At 33.8% G+C, this 13,402-nt stretch overlaps 1 protein-coding gene across 9 annotated transcripts in view; it reads left to right on the top strand.

The window, feature by feature from the left end:
* itga9 (integrin, alpha 9) overlaps positions 1–13,402 on the top strand; it is a 199,804-nt gene that overhangs the window by 44,783 nt on the left and 141,619 nt on the right. For all 9 annotated transcript variants that reach the window (XR_012388514.1, XR_012388516.1, XR_012388515.1 and 6 more), the window contains exons 6-10: positions 6,448–6,577; positions 6,658–6,743; positions 6,817–6,879; positions 11,182–11,319; positions 12,530–12,635. Coding sequence is in view for 5 of the 9 variants with exons in the window: in XM_073919446.1 (XP_073775547.1) it covers positions 6,448–6,577; positions 6,658–6,743; positions 6,817–6,879; positions 11,182–11,319; positions 12,530–12,635 (523 nt within the window). In the remaining 4 variants the exon portion in view is untranslated. The remainder of the gene's footprint in view (positions 1–6,447; positions 6,578–6,657; positions 6,744–6,816; positions 6,880–11,181; positions 11,320–12,529; positions 12,636–13,402) is intronic.

Below are 13,402 nucleotides of genomic sequence, written 5' to 3'. Positions count from 1 at the left end.
CCTAAAAATGTCTCTGTCAATGTTTTCAAACTATTCTATGTGGTTTACAAAAGTCACACAAGTGGCAATTTTACATCTGTCACATCCATAACGGAGAGATGTCACGTCCATAACAACACTTTTTCCTCATAAATGTGAAAATATTCTATTAAATAAATCCAATCATTTTTGTTCTATAGAGAGCCATCTCTTATCCTTTTGATTATCATTGTTTTTTTTTTGGTTTGTTCAGTTTGAATCAACATAATTTCTACAAAGTATAATGTATACTGTAAACCCGCAGACTTTTTTTGTCACATCCAAAACGCATGTTTATTTTCCATATTTAAAGTACAAAACATGTTTACAGATTGATATTTTTCTAATCTCATAACTCTGTGATCAGTTGTTCTGGAAAAAACAAAACAAAAGTTTCAATATAATGTTAACATATACTTTTTATGCGAATTTATGTTTTGAGATTTTACTGCAAATGTCACATACATAACGCTGGAATTGCTCATATATATATATATATATATATATATATATATATATATATATATATATATATATATATATATATATATATATATATATATATATATATATATATATATATATATATATAAATTATTAAAAATCTGCGATGAAAATGTTTCTCGTTTGTAAATAGTTGTAAAACTTAATGTACTTAAACAGCTCAATGGAAATAAGTTAAAACTAATGAATAAAATGAATAAATCTTTACATATTTTTATTTTTTAATAGATTCCCAGTACTGGGTTGCAGCTGGAAGGGCATCCACTGTGTAAAACATATGCTGGATAAGTTGGAGGTTCATTCCGCTGTTGCCACCTCAGATAAATAAAGGGACTAAGCTAAAGGAAAATTATTGAATAAATGTTATTAATAAAAGTAGATTTAATTACAATTGTTATTAAAACTATAACTGAAACAAAGTATAAAAATAATGTATCATTTTAATTTTAACCAAAATACATTAAAAGTTTTGTATATAAAAAAATTGAAAACATAAACTGCTTTTAATTTTTTCAATTTTCTTTTTTATTATTGATTGTTTATTTGAAATTAATTTGATTACTATTTTGGTTATTGTTATCCATGATTTATTGTACATGTTTTACAAAAAAAATTGTGACGTTCTACATTATTATTATTATTATTATTCATTTTCTTTTTTGCTTAGTCCCTTTATTTTATCAGGGCTCGCCACAGCGGAATGAACCGCCAACTATCCAGCATAAGTTTTACACAGTGGATACCCTTCCAGCTGCATTTTTGGAAATAATTTTATTATTTTAAAAAGAGTGGTTATGATGACCATCCGACAAGCTAATTCAGCTAAAAATAAAACTTAAAATGGCACTAAATTGGGCGAATAACTGCAAAAAGGTCCACTTTTTGAAAAAAAAAAGAACCACCCCTTTTACCAGGTTGGCTACGGGCCTGAAGATTCAGAGAGATGAAAGACTGTGTATTCTATAGGTGGTTTGTTAAGCCCACTCACCTAAATGAGGCACACTCAGTATTGCATAAATTGTCGTGCGGTGCGGTTTTCAACAAAATATGTCTCTAAACTTAAACTCCCCGGCCTTTCTGATTATTTCTGAGATGTTTTATCAGGCTTATTACATGCATTTATCGGACTGTCTATTTAAAGGATGTCTGACTGGCTATTAGAACGAGACTGTTGTTGTCTCACTCCTTTCAAGTTGACCTCAGATTAGCGTGGCGCATTGACAGAAAGGATTCCAGAAGGTTTGACCCAGAGCAGAATGGCATCTGCATTGGCTGCTTTGTAGTTTGGGTTGTAATGGCACTTTATCATTTGGTCTGAAGTGTCTTCAGGCGTCTAAAACAGATGTCTCTGAACCCCTGGACTGAATGCTGGCGGCTCGGCTGGAGGTGCTGCTTTTTTATGTGTTTGGCAGCATTGGCCGATTCAAATAGCATTTGTGTGGTTTTTAGCAGGCGGCCATTGTGAAATGGAAAATGCAATGAAAAGCGTCCATTTGTGGCTTGATAGAACTCAAAACAACTACGTAAAGAGCCTGTTTCCTCTGTCACTCGAGGGATATTCCATGTGCCCAGGATTTTATATTTGTTTCCTCAGAGATAATCAGGAAAAGGGGAAATTGTTTCTTTTTTTCCCTGCAAAAAGATTCAGAGCTAAATGTGTATGTAATTTGTGTGTTTTTTTATTATATGTGTTAATAATGACTGGCCAATTTTAGTGGCTTTGCTTTCACAAGTATTTTTCCATTCCAGTTTGTTTTTTAAGGATTTGTCAAGGATTCATATATGATGTAATATATACAATATAGTGTAGTTAACTTGTTGTTTTTAAAATGACATCTATAATAAAAATGAATCTACAACTTTAAGTGCTCATGAAGGCAACATTTACTTAATCTAATCTAAAAAATATTGTAATATAATGCAATAATAAAATCAAATAAGATCTATGTTAATTGTGATCATTTTTACTATATAGCTCGACACAAACTGAAACTTGACAGGTAGCGTGACTGAAAACTATGAATGTGCAAGCTCCAAACTTCTTATCTAATAAAGGAACAGCACAGTATTTCTCATGAAAAAAAACAGACTAAAATGTTGTCAAAACGATGACCAACATTAATTTTTGTTTCTAATCCGCTCCATTGTGTTGTTCTTTTTAGTCATGTTACTGGCATTATAGGCTTGTAAAGTTTCTATTTGTCAAGACATTTATAGGGTATATGCCGAAGCATGCTAATAGGACTTTTAATTTGCCTGTAATCTGGGTTAACCGATTCCGGTGAACTGATTGCCATTGCAAAATCTGCGCGTTTAAGGTCAGTTTTCTTTTAAAATCAGCGATCTCCACTGGCTGAGTGATATCTGATGTAAAGTGGGTCTCAGATTGTACAAGAAGCACTGCATTAAATTACATTTTCCCATGTCATGTCTTTATAATATGAGCATTTATTTTACCCCAGTATATTTAATGGAGCTTCTGCGCTAACCTGCCGATTCTGACAGGCGTGCAAGTAAACGTTTTTTTGTGTCGTTTTACATTTGAGCAACTAAATGAATGCCAAAGTCTGTTTAACTGATTGTATTTTAATTATATTACAACATCAATGCTGTAAAAGAAACTTTATAAAATGGAAAAAAACTCACAATAACAGGTCACCGGAAGTTTATCAGTATGGGAACAACACTAGCTCGGCATATACCCTATTGACAAGTAACTCAGGTCAAAATTAATATATTTATAACAATCTATGATCATATTAATAGAAAAAAACTTCTGGTTTTAATTTTAGAAATTGAACTATTAAATGAAGTAAATGTCATTGATTAATCAGTTTAAATCTGTTTGAAAATAATTTCACATAAAATACATTTTTCTACAGAGACGTCTCTGTAGAGGCTTTAATAAAAAGGCAATATAAATTATAAAAATATATTATGTAACTGCTGACTTGTAGTTATAAAAATGACACCCATGATACAAATGAGTCTACAAATTTAAGTGCTCATGAAAGCAATGCTTATTTAATTTTGAAACTCAAAAAAAAAAAAAAACAGATTTTATTATATTTATTTATTTAAATATATTGTATTTTTTATTTCTAAAATTATATTTAAAACCAGTGTTATTTCGTCAATGTAAATAAGTGCAAAAATGTTTGTTGCCTGATGCTCATTTATTCATAAAATGAAGTTACACTGGTCACAATAAACATATTTATGGAAATATATTAATAGAAAACAATCCTGAAGTTTCAAATTGTTGGATTTTTAAAATATAAAACAATTTTACATTATATACATTTCTCTGGAGAGTTTGAGATTTTTGCTCCTCAGCCTTGTGTTGTGCTCAGTGCTGGCCCTGATATTAAACAGAAGGACTTATTTGAAGACATTGTGGAGCAATTATTACAGTTTAAAGGCTTTAATAAAAAGGCAATTTAAACTATAATAGATAGCTGACTAGTTATAAAAAATAACAGCTATGATAAAAGTTTTTATATTATATTTAATAACTGAAAAAGGTTTTATTTTTTTAAGTATATTTAAGTTTCTTTATTATTATAATCTTGTTAATTTTATTTAAAACACAATTTTATTGTCAAAATCAATGTTTCATTGTCAATGAAAATAAGGACAAAACATATTTGTTGTTTAATGTTCATTTATTCATTCATTAGATTAATTTACCACTGGTCAAAATAAGCATATTTATAGATGTATATCAATAGAAAACAATCCAGAAATGTCTAATTGTTTCATTTAAAAAATTCACCTGTTCAATTTAAGCACATGTCAGTAATTAACATTGCACATCTGTTCAGAAACATGTATACAATTTCACATGAAATCCATTTCTCTATAGAGAGTTTGAGATTTTTACTCTTCAGCCATGTGTTGTGCTCAGTGATGGCCATCATAGACAACAGAACGACTTCTTTAAAGACATTGTGGAGCAATTAATACAGCTCAAAGACTTTAATAAAAAGCAATATAAACTATATAAAAATTGCTGACTAATTATAAAAAATGACACCCATGATAAAAAGTTTATTTGATTCAGTAACGTTTATTTTTTAAAATTGATTTTTATTTATGTTTTAAAATAATTTTGTAAATTATATTTAAAGCACTATTTTATTGCCAAAACCAGTGTTGACTTTGTCAATGAAATTAAGGACAAAACATATTCATTGCTTTAAAATTAATTCATTCATTAAATGAATTTACCACTGGTCAAAATAAACATATTTATAGATATATATCAATAGAAAACAATCCAGAAATTTGTAATGGTTTCATTTAAGAAATTTAACTGTTCAAATTAAGCAAGTCATTAATTAACACGTTTACATTGCACATCTGTTCAGAAACATGTATACAATTTCACATGAAATACATTTCTCTAAAGAGAATTTGAGATTTCTGGTCTTCAGCCATGTGTTGTGCTCAGTGATAGCCATCAAAGAAAAAACACTTATTTGAAGACATTGTGGAGCAATTAATACAGTTTAAAGACTTTAATAAAAAGGCAATATAAACTAAGTAAGATTGCTGACTCGTTATAAAAATGACACCCATGATTTAAAAAAAAAATGTTTATTTGATTCAATAACTGGAAAAAACAGATTTAATTATTTTATTTATTAAAAAAATAATAATTTTGTATTTTATATTTATTTTTATAATTTGTAAATTGTATTTAAAACACTGTTTTTTGTGCAAAAATCTGTGTTAATTTTGTCAATGAAAATATTTGTTGCCTTATGTTTATTAATTTATTCATTAAATGAATTTACCACTGGTCAAAATAATCATATTTCTTGGAATGTATTAATAGAATATTTTTATTTCTTTAATTTTTGAAATTGAACTGTTCAACTCAAGTATGTCATTACAGTAATTAACAAGTTTACATTGCATATCTCTTCAGAAAAATGTTTACAATTTCACATCAAATATTACGCTATAGAGAAGTTGAGATTTTTGCTCCTCAGCCTTGTGTTGTGTTCAGTGCTGGCCCTCAAAGAAAAAACACCTATTTGAAGACATTGTGGAGCAATTAATACAGTTTAAAGACTTTAATAAAAAGGCAATATAAACTAAGTAAGATTGCTGACTCGTTATAAAAATGACACCTATGATAAAAAAAAGTTTATTTGATTCAGTAACTGGAAAAAACAGATTTAATTATTTTTATTTATTTTTTAAAATATATATATTTATTATTTTATATTTATTTTTATAATTTGTAAATTATATTTAAAACACATTTTTTTGTGCAAAAATCTGTGTTAATTTTGTCAATGAAAATATTTGTTGCTTTATGTTTTATGATGTTATATTTTTTCATTAATCGAATTTACCACTGGTCAAAATAATCATATTTCTTGGAAAGTACAGTATTAATAGAATATTTTTATTTCTTTAATTTTTTTAAATTGAACTGTTCAAATCAAGTATGTCATTACAGTAATTAACAAGTTTACATTGCATATCTCTTCAGAAAAATGTTTACAATTTCACATCAAATATTACGCTATAGAGAATTTGAGATTTTTGCTCCTCAGCCTTGTGTTGTGCTCAGTGCTGGCCCTCATATAAAGCAGAACGACTCGTCTTATTTGAAGAGTGACGTTGTGGAGCAATTAAACCAGTTCAAAGGCTTGAGTTCTCCTTCAGCTTAAGTCTCCATTGAGTGATCAAAGCTGGAGAACAACAGCCGCTCTTCCAGCTCACGCTTGGGTTACCAGCAGATAATACAACATCGTTTGTGGCTTTTGGTTGACCAGAGCCTCGCCAACAGCCCTGTGTTTTTCTCCTCTAGCTTCAAATGTCACTTTTTCAGCAGTAATAAAATGTTCTGCAGTTTTTTTCAGAAAGTTGACGGCCAATCTCATGTAATTTTGGTGTTGTTTTCTATAGGAGCTGGTTGTTATGGGTGCACCTGGTTCTTACTACTGGACCGGAACGGTCAAAGTGTTTAACATGACATCCAATACTCACTACAACCTTAATCAAGACGACCTGAGCCCACACAGATACAGTTACCTCGGTAAAACCTGCTCTGATATTAACAACTGCTTCAATGCTTTGTGCTGCAGTCAGTCTGTCACAGATTTCTGGGTTTTTTAGGTTATGCCGTGACTGCAGGACACTTTTCTTCCCCGAACACAATAGACGTGGCGGCTGGAGCTCCTCAAGACAGTGGCGGAGGAAAGGTGAGTGGCTTTGCAGAAATTGGATCAGTGGATTTGTTTATAACATTAAGCTATATTGTTATTCATGTTTTAGGTCTACGTCTTCAGAATTGAAGGAACTGCTCTTGTGAAGATCTTTCAAGCCTCAGGGAAAATGGTGAGTTCACTATAAAAACTGCAGGGTTCCAGGGATCACCTTATTTTGATGGTCCCCGGATTTTGTTGAATTTAAGTTACAATGCATCTACATGCCAACTAATTCTCATTAGATTGTAAGTAGACTGTTAGATTAGGGTTAGTGTAAGTTGACATGCACTTGCAAAGTTATTATAGTCAAGTAAATGTTGAAGGAGCAGTATCAGCAGATATTAAGCAGACAGTCTACTAATACTCAGTTGAGAAGTAATTGGCATGTAGTTGCAATGCAACTTTTAGGGTGCTTTCACACCTGTGAATCGATTCATTTGTTCCGAAACAAATTTTTTACATTTTTGCTCTTTGTTCTTGGTGCGGTTCGCTTTCACAAACAAACTTTTTCTGAAACGAAAGTCTAGGTGTGAAAGCACCCTTAGGCCGTACTCACACTAGGTACAGTTGCCTCGAACTGGGCCAAAGCATGCTTGTCCCCCCTCCCGTCTCCCCCGACGGCCCGCACTCACACCACAAACGGGCCTCGGCACGCTTACATCATCTCTGCTGTACTGTTCAGTGAGAAGCACTCTCTCACTGAGAAGTACAGTGGAGATTTCTCTAGTTATATCGTTTCAGTCGTTTGATATGCAGTGACATGCAGTTAAATATGTCGCCAAACAGTCCTTAGGGATGCGGTGACACGCTGTCAGATATTTCGCCGAACAGATCCGCTACTTATGCCGCTCATAAACAATCATAAAGCTCTCGTGCTGCAGGAATGAGGAGGTCTGCTGAAGGCGCGCAGCTGTCGTGCTGTGAGGAGTTCTCGTCTTTAATAAACTACGGCAGTTTGCGTTCACTGAACAGTAAGAATGATTAATAAATCCATATGAAACAGTCCCTTAAATGTCACGTCTCGCTTTAAGGCCGTACTCACACTAGGTACAGTTGCCTCGAACCGGGCCAAAGCACGCTTGTCCCCCCTCCCGTCTCCCTCGACGGCCCGCGCTCACACCATGTCGGGCCTCGGCACGCTTACGTCATCGCTGCTGCTCTTTTCAGTGAGAAACGCTCTCTATGGCAAGCCTTTTCAGCATTTAAATCTTTGTTCTGACTCCATAAATATATTTAGAGATATCTCTTGTTATATTTTGACTAGTCATACTTATAATTCCGCTACTCAGAATGACATTTAGAGATATCTGCAATTACAATTGTACTAGTACGAAATCAGATTGGAGATATCTGCAAATATATTATGACAAGTCATATTCTTCCATTGACTTCCATTGAAAAATATTTGCAGATATCTCTAAATGAGTTTTGATTAGTCACAATTGTAATTAGAGATATCTCCAACTGAGTTTTTACTAGTCATAATACATTTGGAGATATCTTTAATTCGTCATATTTAGAGATATTTACAAATATATTTGAAGATATCTCTAATTAATTTACTAATAGACGAATTACAGTTGTAGATATCTTGAATTGGATTTTTGACTAGTCAAAATTCATTTGGAGATATCTCTAATTACAATTGTGACTAATCAAAACTCATTTAGAGATATTTGCAAATATTTTTCAATGGAAGTCAATGGAGGAATATGACTAGTCAGTCATAATATATTTGCAGATATCTCCAATCTGACTAGTCGAATTATAATTATGACTAGTCAAAATATAATTAGATCTCTCTAAATATATTTATGGATAGTCAGAACAAGGTTTAAATGCTAAAACGGCTTGCCATACGCTCTCACCCAGTAGCACAGTGGAGATTTCTCTACTTATATCGTTTCAGTCGTTTGATATGCAGTGACATGCAGTCAAATATTTCGCCAAACAGTCCTTAGGGATGCGGTGACACGCAGTCAGATATTTCATCGGACAGATCCGCCACTTTTGGCGCTCATAAACAATCATAAAGCTCTCGTGCTGCAGGAATGAGGAGGTCTGCTGAAGGCGCGCAGCTGTCGTGCTGTGAGGAGTTCTCATCTTTAATAAACTACGGCAGTTTGCGTTCACTGAACAGTAAGAATGATTAATAAATCCATATGAAACAAAAAAAGCCTTAAAAGAAACCTTAAAAGTCACGTTTCGCCTTCAGTTTCGGGCTTTGGCGCGTTTTGCACTCACACACAAGTGTACCGCGCCAAAGCCCAAGTGATCCGCGCTCAGGCACACCTCTTCCAACCGGGCCAGGGCCGGCCAAGTGAACCGTGCTTGAGCCCGATTCAGCGCACTCACACTTCTCAAACGATCCGGGAAACGGGCCTGGGCACAGTACGGATGGCATAGTGTGAGTAGGCCCTAAGTTTCGGGCTTTGACGCGTTTTGCACTCACACACAAGCGTACCGTGCCAAAGCCCAAGTGAACCGCGCTCAGGCACACCTCTTCCAACCGGGCCAGGGCCGGCCAAGTGAACTGTGCTTGAGCCCGATTCAGCGCACTCACACTTCTCAAACGATCCGGGAAACGGGCCTGGGCACGGTACGGATGGCATAGTGTGAGTAGGCCCTTAGTCTACAAAATGTGCAATCAAAATAAAGTGTTAACACATTCCACACGACTCATTCAGCTTGTTCCAACACAAATCGATTAAGTTAACATAACACATTTAACTAAATTGAACATAAAACAATTAAGTTGTCACAAAAAAGAGTCAAGAATTGCGTTGCTTTAGCTCATTTTACACAGGTAGTCTGAACTAGCAGCAGTTTTGAGTGTATGTTTAGTTTTATTTTGTTTAAAGTGTTGGTAAATAAATCATAATTGATTGAAGAAGCACAGACATAGATACAGTATTTACATGAATGCATGTAGTGACTGGCGGTCCTTAAGAGATCAAGGCCCAGCGCTTAAGAAGAAATACCCCCCCCCCCCCCTTTCATAAAAGATTGTTCACTCAAAACTGAAAATTCTTTCCGTCATTAATTATTAACACTCCCATTTCCAACATTCAGAACACAAAGTTAGATATTTTATATTATGAAATAGCAACTAAATTATGAAAATTGTGAAATTAAAGCAATAAAGCTCTGGCCCCCCGCGTCAGGTCATGGGTGAAACGTGCACTTAGCAGCGGAGTCGCACTTAAAACTCACACGTGAGAAAACTGGACTAGTAGATGACATCTACGAAAGAGGACCCAACGATTGTGTTGTTTTGACTCAGCGTCACTGAAGTACAGTGGGGGATGTGCAGCTGTCATTACAGGTGTACAAACAATGGTAGTAAGAAATTTTTTAATTCAGAAAGGTTGGACTAAGGGCTGCTCTGAGCATCAATCTCATTTTAAACATCTGAAAATGCAAGGAATCTGCGTTTATGTTACACTATTTTCATTGCATTAAAACAAATTAGCACATAATATGTGGTGTCCCAGTCAGACCTTGCTGTGAGTTGATTTGACCCAAAGAGCTGGGTTGAAACTACCAAAGACTCTGAAAATAACCCCCCAAAAATTACTCAAATGCCTCAACTCAAGATTTCGGTAGATAAAATAGCCCCATGTTTTTTAGAGTGTAATATTATTAGATGTCACATTTCATCCTCAAGCGTATTTCAAAAAATTTCTTCTTACATTTTTTGACTGTATATACATTTGAACCAAATGCATATCTCTATTGAATAGAAAAAGCAGTTCATTGCTCTCTTTTTCCACTAAATCATATGCCATTAAAGCCTGGTGTATTAATATGATACTCAATAAAAATTGTGTATTGTATGTTTAGTAAAAATCTCAAGAATAAAGAACATTTTTGCTCCTATTTTATATAAAGTGGCCTTAACTAATATGTACTTAGCCAGAAAATAGTGTGATGTGCTTTTCTAGTAAATACATGTGTTTACATTGTACTTATAGTTAATTAATGCAATTGCATCTCTAATTAATTTCAGTAGGTTCATTTAAAATTACACTATTGACCATATCTTATACATTAATCCACCCTTTAACTACCCATAGTGACAAACCATACCTGTATACATCCTCAAGAGCACCAGAAGTGTTCTGCAATACATTATCAACACATTAAGCACATAGTATTTACATTTTAATTGAAGTACATAGTAGTTAAGGCCACCTAATATGAAATGGGACCAAATTTTTTTAACAATAATTGTATAAAAATAGACACAAATGTAGGTTTTAAGCAGAAAACCAGCTCTCTGGTCTCATTCATCGTACATGTTCATGTATGTTGGAGCAGGGCATGTAGCTAAATCAGAGCTTGACTTTCTCTAAAGGGAACTCTATGATAATGCATCTTATGGAGGAGTGATGTAATCTGACCGTTTGCTCTTGGCTCGGCTTGGTTTCAGATGGGCTCTTACTTTGGCTCCTCATTGTGTGCAGTTGACCTGAACGCGGACGGACTGTCGGACTTGCTGGTGGGAGCACCAATGCACAGCGAGATCCGGGACGAAGGCCAGGTTTCTGTTTACCTCAGCAGTGGCAACGTGAGTTCAGCATACAGCTGTGGTACTTCAGAATATTTTCTTTAATGCTCAACAGAACAAGTAACCATTGACTAGTAAAAAAAGATTGCTTTTGTTCTGTTGAGCTCTAATTAGGATATTTGTAAAAACACTGGTCACCATTTACTTCCATAGTTTTTTTTTTTTTTTTTTTTTTTTTTACTATGAATGTCAATGATTACAGGTTTCGAATATTTTCCAGAATATCTTCTTTTGTGCTCAACAGAACAAGTAACTATTGACTAGTAATAAAAGCACAAAAGAAGATATTTAGAAGAATGCAGCACATCGGTTACAGGTTTCGAACATTCTAGTAACAACATATATATATATATATATATATATATATATATATATATATATATATATATATATATATATATATATATATATATATATATATATATGTGTGTGTGTGTGTGTGAGTGCGTGCGTGCGTGTGTGTGTGTTTTTAAATATTTTTAAAAATGCTGTACACCGGTAACCACTGACTTTCACAATAATTTTTTATTTATTTATTTATTTATTTTTTACTATTATGTCAATATTTACAGGTTTTAAACATTCTTTATAAGTAACCGTTGGCTAGTAACAATAGATTTTTTTTGTTCTGTTGAGCACATAAGAAGATTTTTAAAAAGAATGTTGAAAACTAGTAACTATTGACTTCCATGGTATTTGTTTAGCTTACTATGGATGTCAATGGTTACAGCTTTTGAACAATCTTCATAATATCTTCTTTTGTGCTCAACAAAACAATTAACCATTGACTGGTAACAGTAGATTTTTTTGTTTTGTTTTGTCAAGCTCAAAAGAAGATATTTGGAAAAATGTTGCACACGGTAACCATTGACTTCCATAGTGTTTTTTTTAAATGTTTTTTAACTATGAATGTCAATGTTTACAGGTTTTGAACAATCTTCAGAATATCTCATTTTGTGCTTAACAGAACAAAAATGTATCTAGTTTAGAGCAAGTCAAGGGTGAGTAAATAATGGCAGAACAGTATTTTTTTTTGGGGGGGGGGGGGGGGGGGGGGGGGGGGCTATCCCTAATGATGTCAGTTTTTATCATAAACAAAAAGTTAATGCCTCCAACTTTTCCTAATCTCAGTCTTAGTTTTGTGCTGTTTTCATGCATCCTGTCAGACTTTGCGATCAAATCCTATGTGTTTGTGCTCCTGTTTGTTCAGGGAGTAATGGAGGAAGTTGCGATACTGAATGGTGATAATGCATATAACGCTCATTTTGGAGAGTGCATCACGTCTCTCGGGGACATCGATGACGATGGCTATCAAGGTCAGTGTATGACGCCAGTTTGCACTTAAGATGATGACACAAGGCACAATTACAATCATTTAGCATAAATTAATTTTCTGCATGGAATTTTATAGCAAGTCTGCAAGATTCTCAGTTAGAATGCATTAAATTGACCAAACGTTACAGTTAAGTCATACATAATATCACAAATGACCTTTCTAATTAACAAAGAATACTGCTATGAAAATTATTTGTTTACGCAAAGATCAAGTCAAGCTTTATTGCCATCCACTACATGTGTGGACATACAGCAGAACAAGATGTCATGTCTCTCAGGACCACAGTGCTATATAAATAGACATAATCAGAAATATGAACACAACACTGGACTTAAGAGCTATTTTAAATCTATTCACAACTAACATTATGGAGCGATAATCTAACTATATCATCTATGCATATACATACTTCACTATACACAAAACCTAAGACAGACTATACAAGTACTTTTACATGAGACAGAACAATGTTGTAGAAAAGAGGTATTTTAAGGTTGAACACTAGTAGTGCAACATTAGCCCCTTTCACACATACAGACCTTTCCGGAAAATTGCCGGCAATTTTCCGGAAAGGTTGTATGTGTGAACAGGTCCTTTTTGAAAATACCGGTAAATTCGTTCTGGCTATTTTCCGGAAAGAGAAGTTGTAACATTACCGGCAATTTGCCGGAATGCTGCGCTGTGTGAATGCAGAAGAAAGATTGCCGTAATAAGCGCGTGCACGTCTAGAACGTGCTGACGTGAGAC

This window comes from Danio rerio, chromosome 13 (genome assembly GCF_049306965.1).
Source record: "Danio rerio strain Tuebingen ecotype United States chromosome 13, GRCz12tu, whole genome shotgun sequence".
In the NCBI taxonomy this organism is placed as follows: Eukaryota; Metazoa; Chordata; class Actinopteri; order Cypriniformes; family Danionidae; genus Danio; species Danio rerio.
This window is presented reverse-complemented; position numbering and strand designations above follow the sequence as displayed.